The sequence below is a fragment of the Gadus chalcogrammus genome, chromosome 17 (genome assembly GCF_026213295.1).
Source record: "Gadus chalcogrammus isolate NIFS_2021 chromosome 17, NIFS_Gcha_1.0, whole genome shotgun sequence".
Taxonomy (NCBI): Eukaryota; Metazoa; Chordata; class Actinopteri; order Gadiformes; family Gadidae; genus Gadus; species Gadus chalcogrammus.
In genome coordinates, this window is record NC_079428.1 from 811456 (window position 1) to 831134 (window position 19679).

General features: G+C 44.3%; 2 protein-coding genes across 2 annotated transcripts; one reads left to right on the forward strand and one right to left on the reverse strand.

Moving 5' to 3' along the window:
- Positions 1 to 169: 169 nt before the first annotated feature.
- On the reverse strand, positions 170 to 9302 carry LOC130370382 (uncharacterized). The gene is made up of 14 exons (XM_056576143.1): positions 8265 to 9302; positions 7990 to 8032; positions 7751 to 7853; positions 7167 to 7303; positions 7014 to 7084; positions 6672 to 6794; positions 6449 to 6544; positions 6225 to 6356; positions 5750 to 5881; positions 5617 to 5639; positions 5475 to 5521; positions 3771 to 5347; positions 1656 to 1793; positions 170 to 220 (listed from the first exon to the last, which is right to left on the reverse strand). The coding sequence occupies exons 2-14, from the start codon at positions 8021 to 8023 to the stop codon at positions 170 to 172; spliced, it is 2664 nt and encodes an 887-aa protein (XP_056432118.1). The 5' UTR covers positions 8024 to 8032; positions 8265 to 9302.
- Positions 9303 to 14812: 5510 nt separating this feature from the next.
- Positions 14813 to 18032, forward strand: LOC130369968 (uncharacterized). Its single transcript, XM_056575599.1, has 4 exons — positions 14813 to 15102; positions 15290 to 15390; positions 16180 to 16350; positions 16441 to 18032. The coding sequence occupies exons 1-4, from the start codon at positions 15012 to 15014 to the stop codon at positions 16894 to 16896; spliced, it is 819 nt and encodes a 272-aa protein (XP_056431574.1). The 5' UTR covers positions 14813 to 15011; the 3' UTR covers positions 16897 to 18032.
- Positions 18033 to 19679: the final 1647 nt, after the last annotated feature.

The following is a 19679-nucleotide window of genomic DNA, read 5'->3' on the forward strand; positions in this document are numbered from 1 at the left end:
CCCCTTTCCCCGCCTTTTCGAGATAGCTATAGATGCCAAAATGTTTGCACACATTTCCCGGGGCCCCGAGAACGACATATGCGATTTGGATTTCTAGCACTTGGAGAAAAAAAGTTTTTAAAATGGAGTGTAATTGGACAAGGCCTCTCAGAAGTGTTGCCTGCAGGACCTACAGGCTCAGAATGTGGTGGAAAGCAGTTTTAGTGACAGGAATGTCCTCCTACCGCAGGAAGCACACTCAGGAGGAGGAATGACCTCTCACGCATATTGAATTATTTGTTTCAAATAACCCTGCCTCGTTAAATCAATGAGCTTGGTGTTTTGCTTTCAAGAATAGGTTATAGGCTGTGTCACTTTAAAATCTGACCATGCGCGTCTCTCTGAGTGACGTAACAAACCACCTGACAGCGATAAAAAAAACGAAAATAGAAACATATTCCAAGGTACCTTTTGTAGGAAACCTTGGAGGATCTGTCTATTTCCTAACCAGCGGATCCTAGTTCACGTGACGTTGAGTCACGTGACGTGGACGCAGGCCCATTGAAAAGAAAAGGCCAAAAAACCCTCAGGCATGTCCCATGTTTAAAGCCGTTATTGTATTTAATTAATTAAATATTAAAATATATATATCACATAAATGTACAATTATTTAGTTATAATATTATAAGTAGAGACCATAGCTTTTATTCAATTATCGTTATAACAAGATCTGTATCTGACAATTGACCATCAACTCAGAAATTCCATGAATGAGATTGGTATTGACGTATGGCACTATATCCCTATGCTCCCATCTGGAATTTAATAGACCATTCTCGTTGCTTCGAGGAAGTCTGGTTTTGTCGGTATATAATAAATAAATAAATAGGCCTATATTTATTTATTAATGCTGTGGAACGCTCCGTTGACTTGCATGGGCCACCCCGACTTCCGGCGGTGAATTATCTTTTCCTTCAGTGTCACGGTTTACAGGTGGCAGGCAGGCAGGCAGGTAGGACCCAATAGCAGACAAGTTCAGGTGATTTATGAACGCAAAAAGGCAAGAAACACCGAGAACACAGGTGACGCAGGTAACATGGGTAACACAGGGAATACCAGGGAACACAGGCAACACACAGGACAACTCTCCACAAACCACAATGATCTGACAAGGAACAAAGGAAAGACAAGGGATTAAATACCAAACACAGGGCACGCAACGAGTAAGAGCTGAAACACATTAGGGGAGGGAGCAGTAATCACACAGGAGGGAAACTTGACCGGACATGGGGAGAAACAAGACACAGATACCAAAGTAAAACACACCAAAACAAGACAAGGAAACAGACAGGTCATGACAGTACCCCCCCCCCCCTTAAGGGTCGACTACCAGGCGACCCACGACATGCAAAAAAAAGAAATTCAAACCCAAATAGGGTGGGTTGGGGGGATAGCCAGGAGGAAAGAACCCCAAAAAACTTCTGGAGGCCTGCAACGACGAAGACCCACCGGTGGCCGGCATCGGCGAAGACGAAGGCAAGGTAGAATGTGGGCCCCTTCTGGAAGGTTCGGAAGGCGGGACCCCTCTGGAAGGCAAGGTAGAGGGCGGGCCCCTTCTGGAAGGTCTGGAAGATCTGGAAGAGGAGCACCCTCGGGAAGGAGTAGGGTTCACGAACCGGACAGGGCTCGGGGACCGGGGTCAGCTCAGGGGCTGGAGAGAAATGTGGAACCTGATGGTACTCCAAACTCAACACCCCCACTCTGATGATCCGTAAGGCAGGAGGAGGCTGGTAGCGGGGGCCCGGGGGCTGCGGCTGGAAGCAGGAGCGTGGAGGCTTAAGACTCTCACACTGGGGTTGAGAAGCTCGACTGCCCTCTCGGGTAAGGCACCCTCCAACCCGGGCCTTGAAGCAACAGCGCTGCACGTACGCCCCAACGCAGCCTCCAACAAAAAGAGCGTCCGCTGGGTCCAATGATGGTCGGATCATTCTGTCACGGTTAGCCGGTTAGCCAGTGGCAGGCAGGTAGGACCCAATAGCAGACAGTTCAGGTAAAGGGTAATTTATTAACGCAAAAAGGCAAGGAACACCGAGAACACAGGTGACGCAGGTAAAACAGGTAACACAAAGGACAAAACTCACCACAAACTACAATGTTTGTGGTCTTAGTGAAACAGCCTTGCCTTGGAGTTGGAGTTATTGTGCGAGAGAGAGCGCACCTGCCGTGGTGAAGTTTGGCTTGTGGTGGTCTTATATGTGTTCAATGATGTATCTGTCTGATCGTATTATCTGTAGATGGATGGTTAAATAATGTCACAAGATCGGTCATACTGCAGGCTCTCATTTCACTGATTGTGTGCTCGTCTCCGATATGCTATATACCTGGCATTTATTAAATTCATTGTTCTTCTGATTGCGCAAGAATGATGCCAACAATCTGGGGATGAGGACATCCCCAGATATTGACGGGTATTTCGCACACTGCCATCTCAATATATAGCATATACAACAAATATATCACTGTATTAGACACAAATGTATTTTCCACTAGCTGGTGGTGGTAATTACATTGTAGTGAAACTAGTAGCCTAAAGACAACACAGCTTTATGTTACGGCGAAACATGGAGGCACTGCAGCTCTCGTCTCGACAAATTTGCGTTACTTTACTCTGGTATTTATTTTCCCTGATTGGTTAGACAGCCTTCAAACTTAGTGGTCAAGCAAAAAGAGGGAGGGGCTCGTTCTGCATACCTAATAGCCGGAGCGCATAACTAATAGCCGCGGCTATTAGGTATGCAAAAACCGTACGGATTCCGTACGGAATTCCTGCCAAACCGCACGGATTCCGTATGGTTTTCTTGCAGTTTAGCCCTTTTACCGCGCCATAGGGACAGTTTGTGGCCTTCTTGGCTTTCCATAAAGGTCTGCGCACGCACCACGCGTCAGGCAACCCCAGCCTGGCGGAAGTGAGAAAAGGACCAGGACGGAGGTTCTGGACATGTCCCCTGTAGTGGACAGCCGAGGACAGCCGAGGACCCAGTATAGAGAGCAGACGAGCAGTTTCGTTAATAAATGATTCCACATTTATAAATCCATTTTTTTATGCTTCAAAAGAAAAGCAATGATTCACGAGCAGTAAATTGTGCGATTGAAAAGCGATTTTATTATCCATCGACAGCCCCCCAAAATAAGTATTTCGAAATGACCATATAATTATAAAGCGTTATTTCCCATATTTTGCCCTTCATGTGAATATCTAAGCACACCAAAAGTGCATGTTATCTATGCTTATTTTGGGCCATGTCTAAAAAACAGCACACCCAAACTATGAAAGCAGAACAAAACACAAGATTGATTAAAAAAATGACTGATTAAACATAGTCACGGTTTTAATAGTAATCATCGTGCCGGTCAACATGTTAAAAATGGATAGTATCCCCAAAAAAAACACAGCTGATGCCCTTTCATTACAGCTTAACTTCACTAACCAAGGCACAATTCAGCTTTGATTCCTGCAACCTGGCACAACGTTCAAATACATGTTCAATGCAAAACCGGAATGTTTAAAAGCCTAGTTCAACTGGCTTTTATTCTGTATCCGAGGTCTGCTTATATAATACCATAAAGCCATTCTTCTTTCGTCTCTTTTTAATAGATATTTTATCTTTGACCATGTCAACCTTATTTCCCAGTCTCTGTTTACGCTTTGCCAATCTCGGCCTAGAGCTCAAACACAATCCGGAGAAACAGTTTGGAATGTCAAAGACTTTTCTATGTTTCTTCTGTATTACTCCGCCCTCCGTCTCCCCCTCCTCACGGACTTCCATAAGCTCCATACTTTCCCTCCGGCCCCGCCTCCTCTCGTTAACCCCGCCCTCTGGACCGCTGACCATTGGGCCGGTGCCGCTGGCTTCCTGTTGGACAGCTTGATCACCTGGTTCACGAGACTCCTTCTCATTGGTCGGAACCTCTACACCTGTTGTCCTGCGCTCGCCACCCTTACGGTCTAACCTCTCCATTCCCCTTAGTAGAGGGTCCCCCGGCCCGACCACATCACCTGCCCCGACATCCCCACACTCCATGACATCATCACCTCCCGTGACATCACTGCTCCCCGCCGACGCCGGCTGTTTAACCATTGGCTCAGAGGAGGAGGGTGTACTGTGGTGGTCATCACCATCACTATCGTGGTCAGCGTTGCCATCGTCAGTCTTCTGTATTACTCCGCCCTCCGTCTGCCCCTCCTCCCCCCTCCTCCTCTCGGTAACAACGCCCTCCGGATCGCTGACCGTTGGGGCGGTGCTGCTGGCTTCCTGTTGGCCAGCTTGATCACCTGGTTTGCGGGACTCCATCTTATTGGTCGGAAGCTCTTCGTCTCTCTTAATGCGCTCGCCACCCTTCCCGTCTAACCTCGCACTCTCCAATGTTCGAGGGTCCCCCGCCACGACATCACCTCCTGTGACCTCACCACCCTCAGGGACATCAACCCCCTTCCAGACATCATCACCTCTCTCAACATCAACACTCTCAGGATCATCAACCCCCTTCCTGACATCATCACCTCTCTCAACATCAACACTCTCAGGATCATCAACCCCCTTCCTGACATCATCACCTCTCTTAACATCAACACTCTCAGGATCATCAACCCCCTTCCTGACATCATCACCTCTCTCAACATCAACACTCTCAGGATCATCAACCCCCTTCCTGACATCATCACCTCTCTCAACATCAACACTCTCAGGATCATCAACCCCCTTCCTGACATCATCACCTCTCTCAACATCAACACTCTCAGGATCATCAACCCCCGCCCAGACATCATCACCTCTCTCAACATCAACACTCTCAGGATCATCAACCCCCTTCCTGACATCATCACCTCTCTCAACATCAACACTCTCAGGATCATCAACCCCCTTCCTGACATCATCACCTCTCTCAACATCAACACTCTCAGGATCATCAACCCCCTTCCTGACATCATCACCTCTCTCAACATCAACACTCTCAGGATCATCAACCCCCTTCCTGACATCATCACCTCTCTCAACATCAACACTCTCAGGATCATCAACCCCCTTCCTGACATCATCACCTCTCTCAACATCAACACTCTCAGGATCATCAACCCCCTTCCTGACATCATCACCTCTCTCAACATCAACACTCTCAGGATCATCAACCCCCTTCCTGACATCATCACCTCTCTCAACATCAACACTCTCAGGATCATCAACCCCCTTCCTGACATCAACACGCTTAGTAAGATCAGCGTTGCCATCGTCAGCGTTGTTCTGATTGGTCTCCGACTCGACCGGGTCCACAGACGACCCGTGGTGGTGCTCCTGAGGTGGATCACTAGCTGGAGGAGAAGAAGGAGAAGTAGGAGATGAAGAGGAAGAGGAAGAAGAAGTAGAAGATGGTTAGATCAACTTTTGTCCAAAGTATATTCATGGGAGATTTGTCGTGGACCTGGTTTCCAAACTTACTTTGTCTTTCTCTCTTTCTGTAAAAAAGGAGATAGCCGCTCTGGCTCCTGTGAGGAAGGGGATCAGAATAATGTTCATAATCCACAGGAACAAAGCATCGAGTCGCAGCAATTTAAAAGTATTTAAATAAGTCTGCACAAACCTTTCTGGATTAAAGTTGTTTTTCTAAGGAAAGTAGAAGGATTACAGTTAAAATACCAACACATTACGAGAACTGAGAGAGGATATGAATATTAGACGATAGCCAGTGTCTGCCAAAGAGACGCCAGACTTACCGGTGTCACCATGGAGTCGTTGAAGTCGTACCAGCAGCCTCCGTCGTCTGGAGGCTGGATGGTGGCTGTGTAGTGGCCCCCCCTCAGGTCCCCCACATGGTCCACGGTGGCATAGAGCTCATAGCTCACGCCCTGAACAGGGACAAAGAGACCACAATGAGGAACGCATAAGCAGGAGGATTGACAGGCCTCTGCACCTGTTTGAAGCGACACTGGCTTCACCCTGCGTCCCGCACTACTGCTACTACCCATCATGGCCACAGGGTGGCACCATAGCCTGGCCTTCAGTCACCATCAGAGGGGTATGAGTTGACTTTATATGCACTAGTTTTCAATGTTTTCTTTAGGGTTCATTCGTCTCTGTGTGTGTGTGTGTGTGTGTGTGTGTGTGTGTGTGTGTGTGTGTGTGTGTGTGTGTGTGTGTGTGTGTGTGTGTGTGTGTGTCCATGCAATTGTGTGTGTGCGTGCGTTGTACCTTTGGCATTTCAATGTTCAAAGGAACATCCACAGGGCAGTCGTTTTTCACGTAGTCCATTATGTAGTAGCTGAACTCAAATCTCTTGAGCAGCAGCACAAGAACCTTTGGATAGAGTTCTACTTCACATTCCTAACGACAACACAGAATAAGAAAAGGAGGAGCCGAGTCAAAACCTCTCTGTTAAGATGGTTGTACATTTCGTCATTAACTTTGTTACCTACAGTAGTGGTGTCTCTTTTGACTTCGCACTCATCACAGTACACTTGGTTGTCTCCGGTTAACGTTGATTGGCTGAAAAATCCTTTCAACCCGTCTTCCTGTGAAAGGCCAAAACGAAATATTATCTTAAATCACAACCATTGAATATTATAGTAGCATGTTGTGGGTAGTCTCTTTTTTGTACTCTAATTCTCTACGTTATACTAAAGTCTGCAGGTTGCTTACCACGTTATAAACTCCATTGTGGGCATTGTTAATCGGGAGATTCAGAGTCCAAAATGAATTGTGTTCATTAGTGCTTGCGCCACACGAACATGACGTGCGGTGAATTAACCTTCCATGGAAAACCTGTACACACACACACACACACACACACACACACACACACACACACACACACACACACACACACACACACACACACACACACACACACACACACACACACACACACACAACCAGACACACACACATGATATAAATTGCCCAATGTACACAGACTTGGTGTGCGTTCAGTCCTGGTGAATCCAACATGGAGGAGATGTTTATTCTGAAGGTGCACCTCACCTGTGAGGCCCCAGGACTCGCCAGACTTAAAATCTTCTCAAAATACTCTGCCGCATCTTGCTGCTTCCATACTGAAGGATGAAGAGACAAAGGGTTTTAGAATAACATCATCGGATACACACTCCCTATTCTTCTTCAGGTTTCTTTGTGTACCATTTTCTATCCCAAGTTTGCGGATGATGTATTCCGTAGTGGGAGAACCGGTCTTCAGCTGACGGAAGAGATCTTTGAGATCAGCATCGATGTAGGAGGTATGGGAGCTTTCACTGTGGCAAAAACTATTTTTGGGACTGGTGACGAGAGGACAAAGGCTTAAAGTCATAGTCAAAGTCTTCACATACCAGACATACATGGAAATCGAAAAGACGTTTCTCACTATCCCACAGTCAAAGAGATAAAGTGAACAGGCGCAAGAGATAAAGACAAGACATTTCCTTACACTTATGTAAACAATAAAGTGCACAACAGCTAGACATTTACCAATCATAAAAACATACAATAACATATAAGTCTATTATATATATGTAAGAAAATATAGCAAATGGTTTCCTTAGTTGTAATACTGCAAAATACAGTTAGTAATAGCAGCAAAAGATAAATTATATGATATATTGTAATAGTGCAAATTATATATGTTGTAATAGTGCAAAAAGACAGTCAGTTAATGATAGATAATAGGCTTAGGGACAGAGGTAGAGCCGGGGTAGAGAGGTTAGGAGGACCGAAACACAACAAACCTTTGGACAGCGTCTCTGAATTCTTTGGTCATGAAGAGCACTTGAAGCACGCTGTTCAGGTAGTCGGTGGAGCCCCGGTTTCTCAAGCCTCTGTACTTGGGTTCTGCATCGTGAGAGAGGGATAGACACAGAAACACAACAGATGTACCACCATAACCAGGTCTATACATGCCAATTAAAACATCCAACAAGATATAGGACTAGGAGTAATGTCCCGTCATACAAAAATACAACTGTACCTGCTCGATCCCATACACGAATATAATTACTCATGGCGTGTCCCTTTGAAGGAATATAAATATAAATTATTATTAGGAATTGTGAAATTATTAAATGCATAACTAATTGGTTCGTTGTGGAATTTAAGAGAAAAACAAAATATTTGACGCTCATAAGAATGTATGACCAGCCCTATGAGCGCGCGTATTGATCCATTCCCAAATGCAAATCGAAATGGTTGTCGATCGGAAATCAACTATTGGAATAGGCCTAATCATCAGGTTGTCATGCCTACCTTAAGCTTGGCTCTGTCCAGTGTTGTGTTGCCTGCTCCTCAGCACAAATGGAGTTGAACTAATCTTGAGCCATTCTTTCATTTTCGATTTCGAAGCCAAGCCACGAAAACAACATTCATGTGTTTAGGCATGCAATAGGCATTTAGCTCAGGAGGTAGACTGGGTTGGCTGTTAAAGGGAAGGTTTCTAGTTCGATGCCCGTCTCCTCCTAGCTGAGAGTCAAGGTGTCCAAGAAGCCTGATCCTGACTGCGAGCCCGACTGCTCCAGACGAGCTGGCTGTCGCGCCTTTCATGGTTGATTCTGCCGTCGGTGTGGGAATGAATGTTAGGCAATATTGTCAAGCGCTTTGAGTAGGCAACTGATTAGAAAAGCACTGAATTAATGCAGTCCATCTACATGGTTAGGTATATTCAGAGGATAGAATACGCACTGCAACAATAACGCTTAAATAATGAGTCAGAAAAGTTGTAGGCCTGGTTTGATTTGAGAAATGTATTGTCTTGAACTTCAGATATGACTTAATACTTGTGATATTTCCTCCCAGTATTCATGATTTCACAACATTCCTATTTCCCCTATGGTTAATTATTTTAAGATAGGCCTACGTCCCTGTCTGAGCATGTAAGGGAAGGAGTCATTCCCTTAGATGTGCGATTAAATTGATTTGATGCATGATTAAACAAATCAAACGAAATATTGTCCAGGCATTCGGGTTAATGCGTCATTAAGTTATCCAACAATGATGCTACATAGTTTACGTCTGTCATCGCATTCATTGGTTCTTCAGTGTTACACAGGTCGATGGTCATGTTTTCTCCGTTCAACCCGATCACTATGACTTCGTAAATCTTCCCCATGGTGTCGCATGAGGCAGAATGACCGGACTTTACCTGAGCGAGGTAATTAAAAGGAGACTAAAAGTTTCACCTTCCTTTCGGTCTGCGCAGTGAGGTCAGTGCTATATTGGCGCTCAGCTCCGACGACTCACCAGAGAAGATCGGTATCCGATGTGAAACCAACTTGTGCATATTTCCGTCTTGGCCACATGTCAATGAATACAAGCCCTGCAAGATCTACGACATTTTTTGAATTGCTTTTATTGTTATCCTTTAACCAAAATAATTACAAACAATAATACCTTCAAACAAGAAGGACCAAAAAGCCTTAACAAGAACTTAAGCAAATGGGAGAGATGTAGGCCTATAAGGTATTATTGTAGAAAAAGTCTTTAGCACCTGTAACTGCAGAATTTGAATGCGTACACTAAAGTCACAGTAAATTTGAAGTTGTATGTATTTATTTTGCATGTGTAGGCTACTCTAAAGTCACAAATGTGTAACAGTATGAAGACGTAAATATTTTTTCGACCATTGTAAACATAAAATAGGGTAAACGAGTACGCAAATCAGTGTTACATTACAGGTGCACAAATCCTTTTGTTACAATCATTGCAGCGCAGTTGTTGCAAAACACATTAGCACAACCGTGTTTCATAATCTGAGAACATGCCCCAAAGGTGAACTAATGCATCAGAAGTTGCACATCTGTGAAAAATGTCCTCACAAATAAAATAATAAAGAACGCTATGTTGATTCAGCATTTTAATGAGCAAGCACAAGTCCATCGTTACAACTGCTCGAATATGCTCCTGCAAGTCTCAGCTGTGGGGTTTTTTTGCAGGTAGTTTTGCAACACGTCTAGGTGGTAAATGTGTAGCAAAAGCATTCGTATCCGTAGATGCCTGAGCGTCCGTGGGCGGGACAAAATAGTTCCGCCCATAATTTCCTAATCCAATGAAAGTCGCCGGCAGGGATGTATTTCTCAAATTACACTGGGACCCACCACGCGCCAGCCATATTGACCTATAAAGAACGCAGCATACTCTTTGCGCGGGATACGTTCCTTTCTGGAGAAGTGAAGAGGGCTCCTACTGAACGGAGATGGGTATCCTACATTATATTAAATGATATGACTTAGTTCAAGTGAATTCCCCCCAAAGTATTGCATTAACATGCCGCAAATGTCCTTCAATGTATTTTAATGGTCGCCATAACATAAATTCAGAAATGTCTTGGATGCTGCGCCGGCTGAAGTTGCCCAAAAAAAGATTATAAAAATCGTTTGAATCCCCCCCCATCGCCCAAATGATTAGAAAATGTTTTAAGCGCTGGTTTGAACCGGTAAAATTACAATTTGGTACGCGATCACAAGATAGATAGGCTAGTGGTACTCATGCTTGTCCATTGAGCACATTTGAGGCCTTCATAGTCCCGACACAGCGGCCATGGAAGCCCAGGGGACCGGTGGTGCAGGGGGTCTATCACCCTTCTCCCCCAGAGGGCGCCGGGGACCGCATTGGCGCAGCCCCACTCAAGGCAAAAGGGAAACACCTGCGAGGGAGAGCGATCAGACGCAGGTGAGAGACATATAAAGGGTAGCGGAGACTGGCTAATGGGAGAGACGTGTGGGTCCAGTGTAGGATCGAGGACCGGACCGAGATGCGCTCCGAGGACGGGCCGCGGCCATATGGACAGAGCGCCGTATCCCACAAACGGGATAAGAACGAGTGAGAGAGAAGGAGAGAGGACCGGACCGTCCCCCGAGGCTCACGGAGCTCGGACTTTTGATTTATAGTTCTGCCGGGAGGGGAGATTCCCCTTGTTGTAGTATTTTATTTGCCAAAGAATAAATGCGCCGTTGCCGGCCGTTTTCGCATCGAAGACTTGTATTGATTGGGGGGAGGTGGGGTACGACGGTACCGGATTACCACAGATCTCAAACTCGGGACATTGTTTTCATCGCAAATTGTCCCGCTTTGCAAGTTTCAGAGAAAAAAATACAAGAAATTCAACAAAATGCTATCCCTAAAAACACACAAAAATAGCAGCACAATATGGTCGAGTTTTTCAAGGTAAAATTAGCTTAATATTTATAAAACAGCACTAAAACAATGAAATTGACATTTTGTTGTCTTGTTTACTCAATAAAGTCAACGTTTTTGAATCCATTGACTTCTGTTTTAGAGTGGTTCCTCCAGCAAGATCAATTTAACAATACCATTGAAGAAAAAAACGAACTGAACAAGTGTTTGAGGAAATTTTCCCTAGCTGTCAGCAAGGAAGCACAATAAAATAAAAACAAATAAACCGCTAATAAAACCAATAAATCCCAGCAAAAAGTGTTATCTTGTTTATTATTGGAGTGTTCACGTGTAGTTTATACTTAAACATTATTCACCTCAGGCTCCGTGAATCAGAGATGTGGACTCGAGTCAAAAAAATACGAAAACGTCGAAAAGGAACAGGACACATCAGCATAGATATGACAGGTGCATTGGCAATATAATAATGACTTAAACTCCTAAACTCATTAATATTAGCCTTCCATTAAATGTATTTTATTTCTTTGTCTTTCATTTTTTTATTTTCTTTGTATTTAAAGGGTAACCTCCTAAATGATAAAAAAAATTGGCCTGCTAAATTAGAATTATTAGTTACTTGTCATTTTCATGCAAATTTAGCTCTACCGTTAAGACAGGCAGATTCTGGGTCCAGCAAAGGGGAAGCTGAGCTAGCTGTACACCGAGATGAGGGATTTCATTGTATTGATTTGTATTTTCTTCCACCCAGTGGCGTAACATCATGGTGATATGCCCGGGTGCAAATGTTTATTTTGTGCCCCTCGACAGGACTTCAGAGCGGGGGGGGGCTGGTCGCGTTGTCCTGCTTACTGCGGTGAGGGTTTCGTATAATTTGGTTAATTAATTAAGGGCGCCACCAGAGGACACCCCGACACATTTGCGCCCTGGGCGATATATATATTTTCTTCCTCCATGCGCCACTGATGCCTCTGGCCCCGGTGTAGTGCACCGGTTGCACCGTCGATATTTACGCCACTGCTTCCACCCTCAACAACTCCCAAGGAAAGTTATGTGTAGGCCTATCTATGAAACCAATGATGGTATAAACAGAAAGTGGCTCACATGCTGTAAGAAAGACAACTCTCTGTTCTGCTCAGTATGTTTTGCCTATCCAAAGCCATCTGCAATATTTGGAACCTTTTCACCCTCGATTTACCTAGGGTTGCTTATTTGCTTATAAAATATTTGCATGTGATACTCACACAATTCTATCCACACACACATTCCAACATTGACATGTATTTGCAATGCAAAAATCCACGGCTGAGGGCTATTTTCTATTATTTTACACAGTGGCAAAATTCTACACATGCTATTCGCACGGTCTCGTTTTGTCCCAGTCCACCCCTGCCCAAGACGCATTCACTTCCGTGAAGATGAAAAAAGAAAACTGCGAGCGAAGAGAAATCTACACTTTCGATATCATTTATGCTTTCTTCAGAATCACAGTTTAAGTTTCATATCGGCTATGTTTACGTTGACGCTGGAGCGTGAGGACGTTCAGCAGTGTTGCCAGATTGGGCGTTTTTTCCCGCCCTATTGGGCTACTTTTAATCACGCACCGGCTACGCTATTCTCTTAAAGAGAATACCATAACTACATTACTACTACTACCATTAGTAGCCTACTACAAATTCAGCTACTACTACTACTTCAGCTATTACAACTCCTACTTCAGCTACTACTACCTCATCTACTACTACTACTTCAGCTACTACTACTCCAGCTACTTCTACTAATACTACTTCAGCTTCTACTACTGAAGACACAGGCGGGTGGTAATGAAAATGTCCTTAAGGAAATTGTGGCCTAATGTAACTGACATCCACTCAAGCAGTCCTTTCAGACATCCATACATAGCACATATGCCACGCTAGTCAAGGGGCAGCTTTACCAACTTTAGGGTCACAGTGGGGCCTTCCGTAGCCTACTAATACAATTCAAACCCACCGTCGACTCTCACTTCTCCTCTGAGAAGACAGAGAATTTCGGCGCATGCGCATATCAACACATTTGAAGACAGAAACAATGAACATATTATAACTGTATTGATAAGAAATGACACTGTACATTAGAGTGGCAAGTTGAAATTATGATCCACAGCCTAATAATGACATTATTAAGTAAAAATACATGGTTACTTGTTCAGGACTTGAAAGAGTTTGTGACTTGGACTTGGACTCGACTTGTCTTTCCCAGTCTTGACTTGGAACTCGACTCGGAATTGAATGCTAAGACTTGGGACTTACTTGGGACTTGCGAAACAGTGACTTTGTCCCATCTCTGCCGTAAATAGTGCATAGCCCTCTCGACATTCGGTCTCGGGGGCTATTCCCCACTATTCAATTCGCCTTCGGCAAATAATTGTTCAATATATATATATCTGTGATATTTCCTCCCAGTATTCATGATTTTACGACATTCCTATTTCCCCTATGTTTAATTATTTTAAGATAGGCCTACGTCCAGGCCCGGTTCTACGTAAAATTACGCCCAGGGTGAGACCTCTTCAGTGAGGATTTCAATCAGCACTAACAGCTAATCCCCCCCCCCCTTGTCCGTTCCATTTGGAAACATGTTTTACTTCGCTTGTTTAATTAAATTTCATTAATTAATTAAGACCGCCACCAGAGGGCACCCCCAACACATTTGCCGACCGAGGTTACCATGTTGCGCATGTAAGGGAATGATTATGACTTGTTATTTGATAAATGCCAACATAAGTCTCGTGGTAATGATAGCCTTTTATATAATATTCTAACAACTTCGGTAAGAAATACGGCACCTATTTTATTAAGATTTAACCAATCAAACTAAATATTGTCATTCGGTTAAATTAAGTAGGGTAATCTTTTCTTGATTTGAAGGAACAAATACAAAGCTGACGATGACAATTATTCAAATGAACGGGGTGGGTGGAGGGGGGGGGGGTGGGGTCCACGGTGGGTCGGGGGGCCACGGTGGGTCACGGCGTCATTGTTGTCGCTAGAGCTGAACTCCGCCCGGGAGCTTGATCACCATCTGGATCAAGGACTTGTGTTGAATTCCATAAGAGACCAGGGTCGACTCGTCCACCATCTGATTCTTATTTGCGAAGATCAGGCGGATGTTGTCCATGTTGTTTCCTGGAAACCGAGACAATATTTGACATTGATGCACAGATAAAATGCCAGGCTATACCCTGCAGCCGTTAGTTCGGTTAGGCTATTAGTTGGTTGGAAAATTAAATAATGGTATTTTAAAGGCCATACCTGCCCTCCCTGGAACACGCTCGCCTAACTTCTCCTTGAGCTGCAGCACTGTGATCGCCTTCATCTGTTCTTCAGTGTTACACAGGTCGATGGTCATGTTCTCTCCGTTCAGCCCGCTCACTATCACCTGGTAGGTCTTCTCCATAGTGTTGCATGAGGCAGAATGACCCGAATTAACGAGAGCCAACTTTTTAAAAGGAGACTCAAAGTTTCACTTTCCTTCTGGTCTGCGGATTGAAGTTAGTGTTATATTGGTGGTTGTGCGCTAAGCTCCGACGACTCACCAGAGAGGAATAGCGACGGCATCCGATGTGAAACCGACTTGTGCACATGGAGTAGGCTATAACTTGTATAGTGGACTCTTCAAAGCATTCTGGCAGAACGCGCGATCCCGTGTGCAGAACGCGCGTTCCCGTGTCCTTAGGGGTTGATCCCTGACAGCCTGCCGCGCAGTCACGTGTTTTATCAGAAAGATAGAAAGAAAACCGAAAGCCCGTCTTCTTCCATTTGCCACCAACACGAAGCAGTTGGACTCTTCTCAGCAAACGAGCAATAACAGTCGGTACAAAGTGAAATGAGCGAGCAGATTTCAGAGGAGAGGAGTTATGATCTGGGAGACGCCTCTCTTACATTTGTTGACAGACCAGATGACTTAGATCCGTTCCGTAAGTGACCATCAAATTCACTAAATTAACCCAGCGTGTTGTTTTTAATTCAGTATTGTAGGAGCAAATACGCCCATCCCTTATAATTCTGAAAACGTTGTTATTGCAAACTTGAAAACCGTAATGCTTTTATTTTGAAGCCTCGATCAGGGTCATCGATTGATTGTGTGTGTCTCCCTTCCCTCAGCACCTGAGGACGGGGTCGAGCGGCCAAGAGCGGAGATGTCTTGCGGTCACGCCGTCACGCCACAATCTCTGACCGGATGGTGTCGCAGTTTGCTGGACCAGGTAGAGAGATTCACAACCCTCGGTCCGCGTACCAGAGCCGGTTCGTGGACCCTTTAGAACAGCGCCTTTAAATACATCCAGAAAATAAATTCCAGAAAAATAAGAAATTATGTCTAATTTTTAACTTAATTCTTAGGCTATTCGAAACAGGTTATGTCCTCAAACACATAGACCATACACTTATTTGTAGTTGAATTATTGGTATATTCAATTGATATTATTAGCCTTTGTTGCCAGCTAGTTCATAATATGCAACTAAGGTTCAATTTAGACGATCTGGACAGAAAGTAAACAGGAGTAAACAGGGCCTAATCCACTGTAAATTAAGCACAATTAAATGCACTGTCTTGGCACTACTTTTGTGTTTATTTAAGTCTCAGTCGACTTTTCTTGTGTTTCTCTTATAAATTGTATTATTGTATATTATAGTTAGCCTCAGACGCAAGAATTTCATTGCTGTGGTTTTAATTGATGTGAATTTTTTTTAGCGGAAGCAATAAAAACAAGTTATAAATCAATTAAAAAAGACCCTTACGATTGGCATTGGGGTTTATTAGGTGACAATGACCTGTACATTATTCCTTACTTATTTAACAGTGACTTGACCAGACTAGTTTCACTATTGTGTAGACCATCTGTAATTGTAAATGGGGGTGGCCCCTGAGTCCCCCTACTAAACCGTTGCTACAAGAAACCACCTTTATTGAAATGAATATGGGCCAAAAATATAGGGCAGAACAGGAGCAAGACCAAAAGAGTAACGTTTTGTCGTGTGTTCTTCCTCCGCAGGGCCAGTACACGTTTAACTGCCCTGCCCTTGCGGTGGGCACAGTGCCGTGTGGTGCAGTGTGGGATTATACAGAGGTCCGCCGGCTGGCCTTACTGACAGAAGAAGAGATGCTGGACTTTGAAATGACATTGGGCCGTCTAGCTGCCGCACAGTTTTGTGACTTTAAAGCAGTAAGTGGCCTTATTAAGTGTCCAGAGAAGGAAAAACTAGACAAAATGTCAGCTATTTCATGGCCACCCTTTTGTCTTCATCCCAAACAGTGCCCTGGCTGTAAAACCTACGTGGAAAGAGAAGAGTTAGACAATCTCTGTTTCGACTGCACTATCTGTGAGGAAAGCAGTAAGCCCACCAAGCAGTTCTGCTGGCAGTGTCTGAGGCCCTGGAAGGGGAGGGCGCCGCGCAGCGACAGCTGTGACAACGACAACTGCTCAGACAAGGATCTGGAGCTGCTGAAAGGGTGTGGCACCATCACGCTGTCCCAGGTGGCGGGGGTGGGGCCCTGCCCTTCCGTCCGGGCCTGCCCCACCTGTGGCATAAAGGTGGAGCACGACCAGACCGGCTGCAAGAACATCCTGTGCCCACGCTGCAAGGTGGAGTTCTGCTTCGTGTGTCTGAAGCTCAAGATAGATTGCCTGGAGACCAGTAACTATTTCACAGCGTGCAGCAGCGGCATCGCACCGAGGCAGACCGCCATGCCAATATGGAACAGAAAATAATGCTTTGTTTGTTTTATCATTCATGTTGCCTTATAAAATGATTATATGACAATAAAACGTTGTAATGCAATGCAGTGGCGGCTGGTGATCAAAAATGTTGGTGGGGCACAGTAATAGACAGGGGGTCTTGGGTCTTGGGTCCCCTCCCCATATATATATTTTTAATTTAATAGATTTGATTTCCTGTATTCTGGTGCATTTTGGGGTTGGCCACTACCTTTTTACCTACTGTTCATTCAGATTCATAGCCTACATCTTGACTTGCAGGGCCTGGACAAGCTTACACTGCATATAGGCTAGTTGTGTTGCGCGAATGCTGCTGAGGGAGGTAGCCTATTTGATTGATTCGCTGAATTGTCTAATCATGTGGTGATAACAAAAAAGAAAAGCGATACCTTTGGCCTGGGGCGCAAACTGGTGCGACCCAATGGCGAATTTTCTTGCGCCAATGAAAAGCTGTCTCTGCTTCATAGACTGCAAAAAGTTAGGGAGCTTACTGACTTCAACGTGGCCGGCGCCCCTGACTTGGAGGAGGGCTTTATTTCGAATGACCAATAACTAGCCTAGCCCAAATCATTGACGTTCAGACGCATTTAAATGGTTACTTTTATTTCAATAGACCCAGTAAAACAGAGTTATAAAGTTGATACTTTATAACTCTGTTAATAATCCAAAAGTTAATAAGTTAATCATAAAAAATAAAAAAAGAATCGAGACTGAATCGTTCTACAAAGTATTGCGATGCATCACAGAATCTAGTATTTTTCCCACCCCTATTGGTTACTGTACTCCAACAGTTCTAACAGAGTATTGTTTTGCATGTAAGCTTTTTGGTGAAGCTAGAGTTGCTGACAAGCGCCTTGTGGTGGGGAATAATAACTGGCAGTGTCTTTCAAAGTTACTGAAGCACCATGAAACAAGTGGTTACCACAAAAATGCTTATCTGATGTGGAAAGAATTGGCATCCCGCTTATGCCTAGGTAAAACTATTGATAGCGAATTGCCGAGAGCCTGTTGACTCGACTGCATACTCTTCTTTGCAGAAAGAAACCTGCCACTGAGGGGGGCAAAATGCACAGTTAGGAAATCCTCGAAATGGAAATTTTCTGGGTATCCTTGATCTCATAGCACGGTATGATGTTACACTGGCAGAGCATCTTAGAAAGGCTGCCTCTAAAAAAAACACCGGATATCTGTCCTGGTGCACTCAAAATTATTTTTTTGATTATATATATAGATATAATATCAGAGTGTGTTTTAGGTCAAATTTGTGCCCAGATGAAAGGTGTGTGGGGGGGGGGGGGGGGGGGCGCCTGCTATGTGTCTGCATACCCCCCAGAAAGTAGGCTTATTCTTATTGCTTATTTATTTTTATTTTTTTTCCACAATGTCTTGATTTTTAAAAAAAAATGTATGATGACTATATGCTCTGTAAGGTGACCTTGGGTGTCTTGAAAGGTGCCTCTAAATTAAATGTATTATTATTATTATTAGAAAGTAGGCAGTTGCGCCCCTGGTCTGGGGGGTGAGGAGCTCCTGGAGGTAGGGGGGGGCATGTCCGTGGATGCACTGGTGGGTGAGGAGGGAGACCTTGAATTCAATTCTGAATGCGACAGGGAGCCAGTGAAGGGATTTGAGGATGGGGGTGATGTGTTCAAATTTGCGCACCCTCATCAGGATCCTGGCAGCGCTGTTTTGTATGTGCTGGGGCTTCTGGGTGCTCTTTCCAGAGATGCCGATGAGGAGTGCATAGTGCACATGTCTTACATAGTTTGTTTGAATGGAGACTGCATTGTTACGTATAGCTGATTAGTTTCACTTACGGTATGTGACTTGAATGAGACGGGCACACAACAGTTTATACACGTCGGGATTAAATTATATTCTTTCACTTCTGACTGAAGACAAGTCTGTTGTGTTCACTTAGTAAAATACAATAAAAGATTCAAAGTACTAGTTAGCTACTGGACTAATCGTTTAATTCTGCCATACAGCAAACGTAACCTTCATTTTTAACACACCAAAAGCGTTCATCGGGGATTCAGTGACCCCTAGAGGATCCGCGAATGTATTACAAGGGGATACGCAAATGTTTTTTTCTACCATCATAGGTTTTTAACCTCCGCCTCAACGGGTACTACATAGTGACAGGACAGCTATTTGATATGCATTTATTACTCATCATTCATTACCTGAAGTGAAAGAGATAAAGTACAGCACAGGCACAAGAGATGTAGACAAGAACAGCTCAAGACATTTACTAATCCTAAAAAAATACAATACAATATAAGAGTCTACTATTATTCTGCTCTTGCTCTCAATTAGCTTAGCAGATAGCTATCATGAAGGGGGCCTGTCCGTAATTCTGACGCCTCATTGTTCTGACGTCTAAATGGTCCAAAATTTTCCCCATTAGATCGACATGCCACTATGCCGACGGTTCAATGTTACGAAAACGGAACCCATTGGTCCGAAGGGCCGTTTTCCTATAAGTCAAACGGCATCAGATGTACGCTGGTTCCCTCTTCCAGTTAGTTCAGTCCACTGATAGCCTGATCCATCCATCCCTCAACGGGGCAGACATCACATTGGGGCTGTCACTCAAAGGTCCATTTTGACGAGGTTGTAATGGAAGTCCACATCACACGTGGTGTTAAAATAGGGGTCCTTTAAAATTGCTTGTTAACATCTGATTTACCACTTCATCTCGACTCTGGTCCGGAGCCATTCATCTAATTGGGTTTAATTGTCATTAATTTACATTTACATTTAGGGCATTTAGC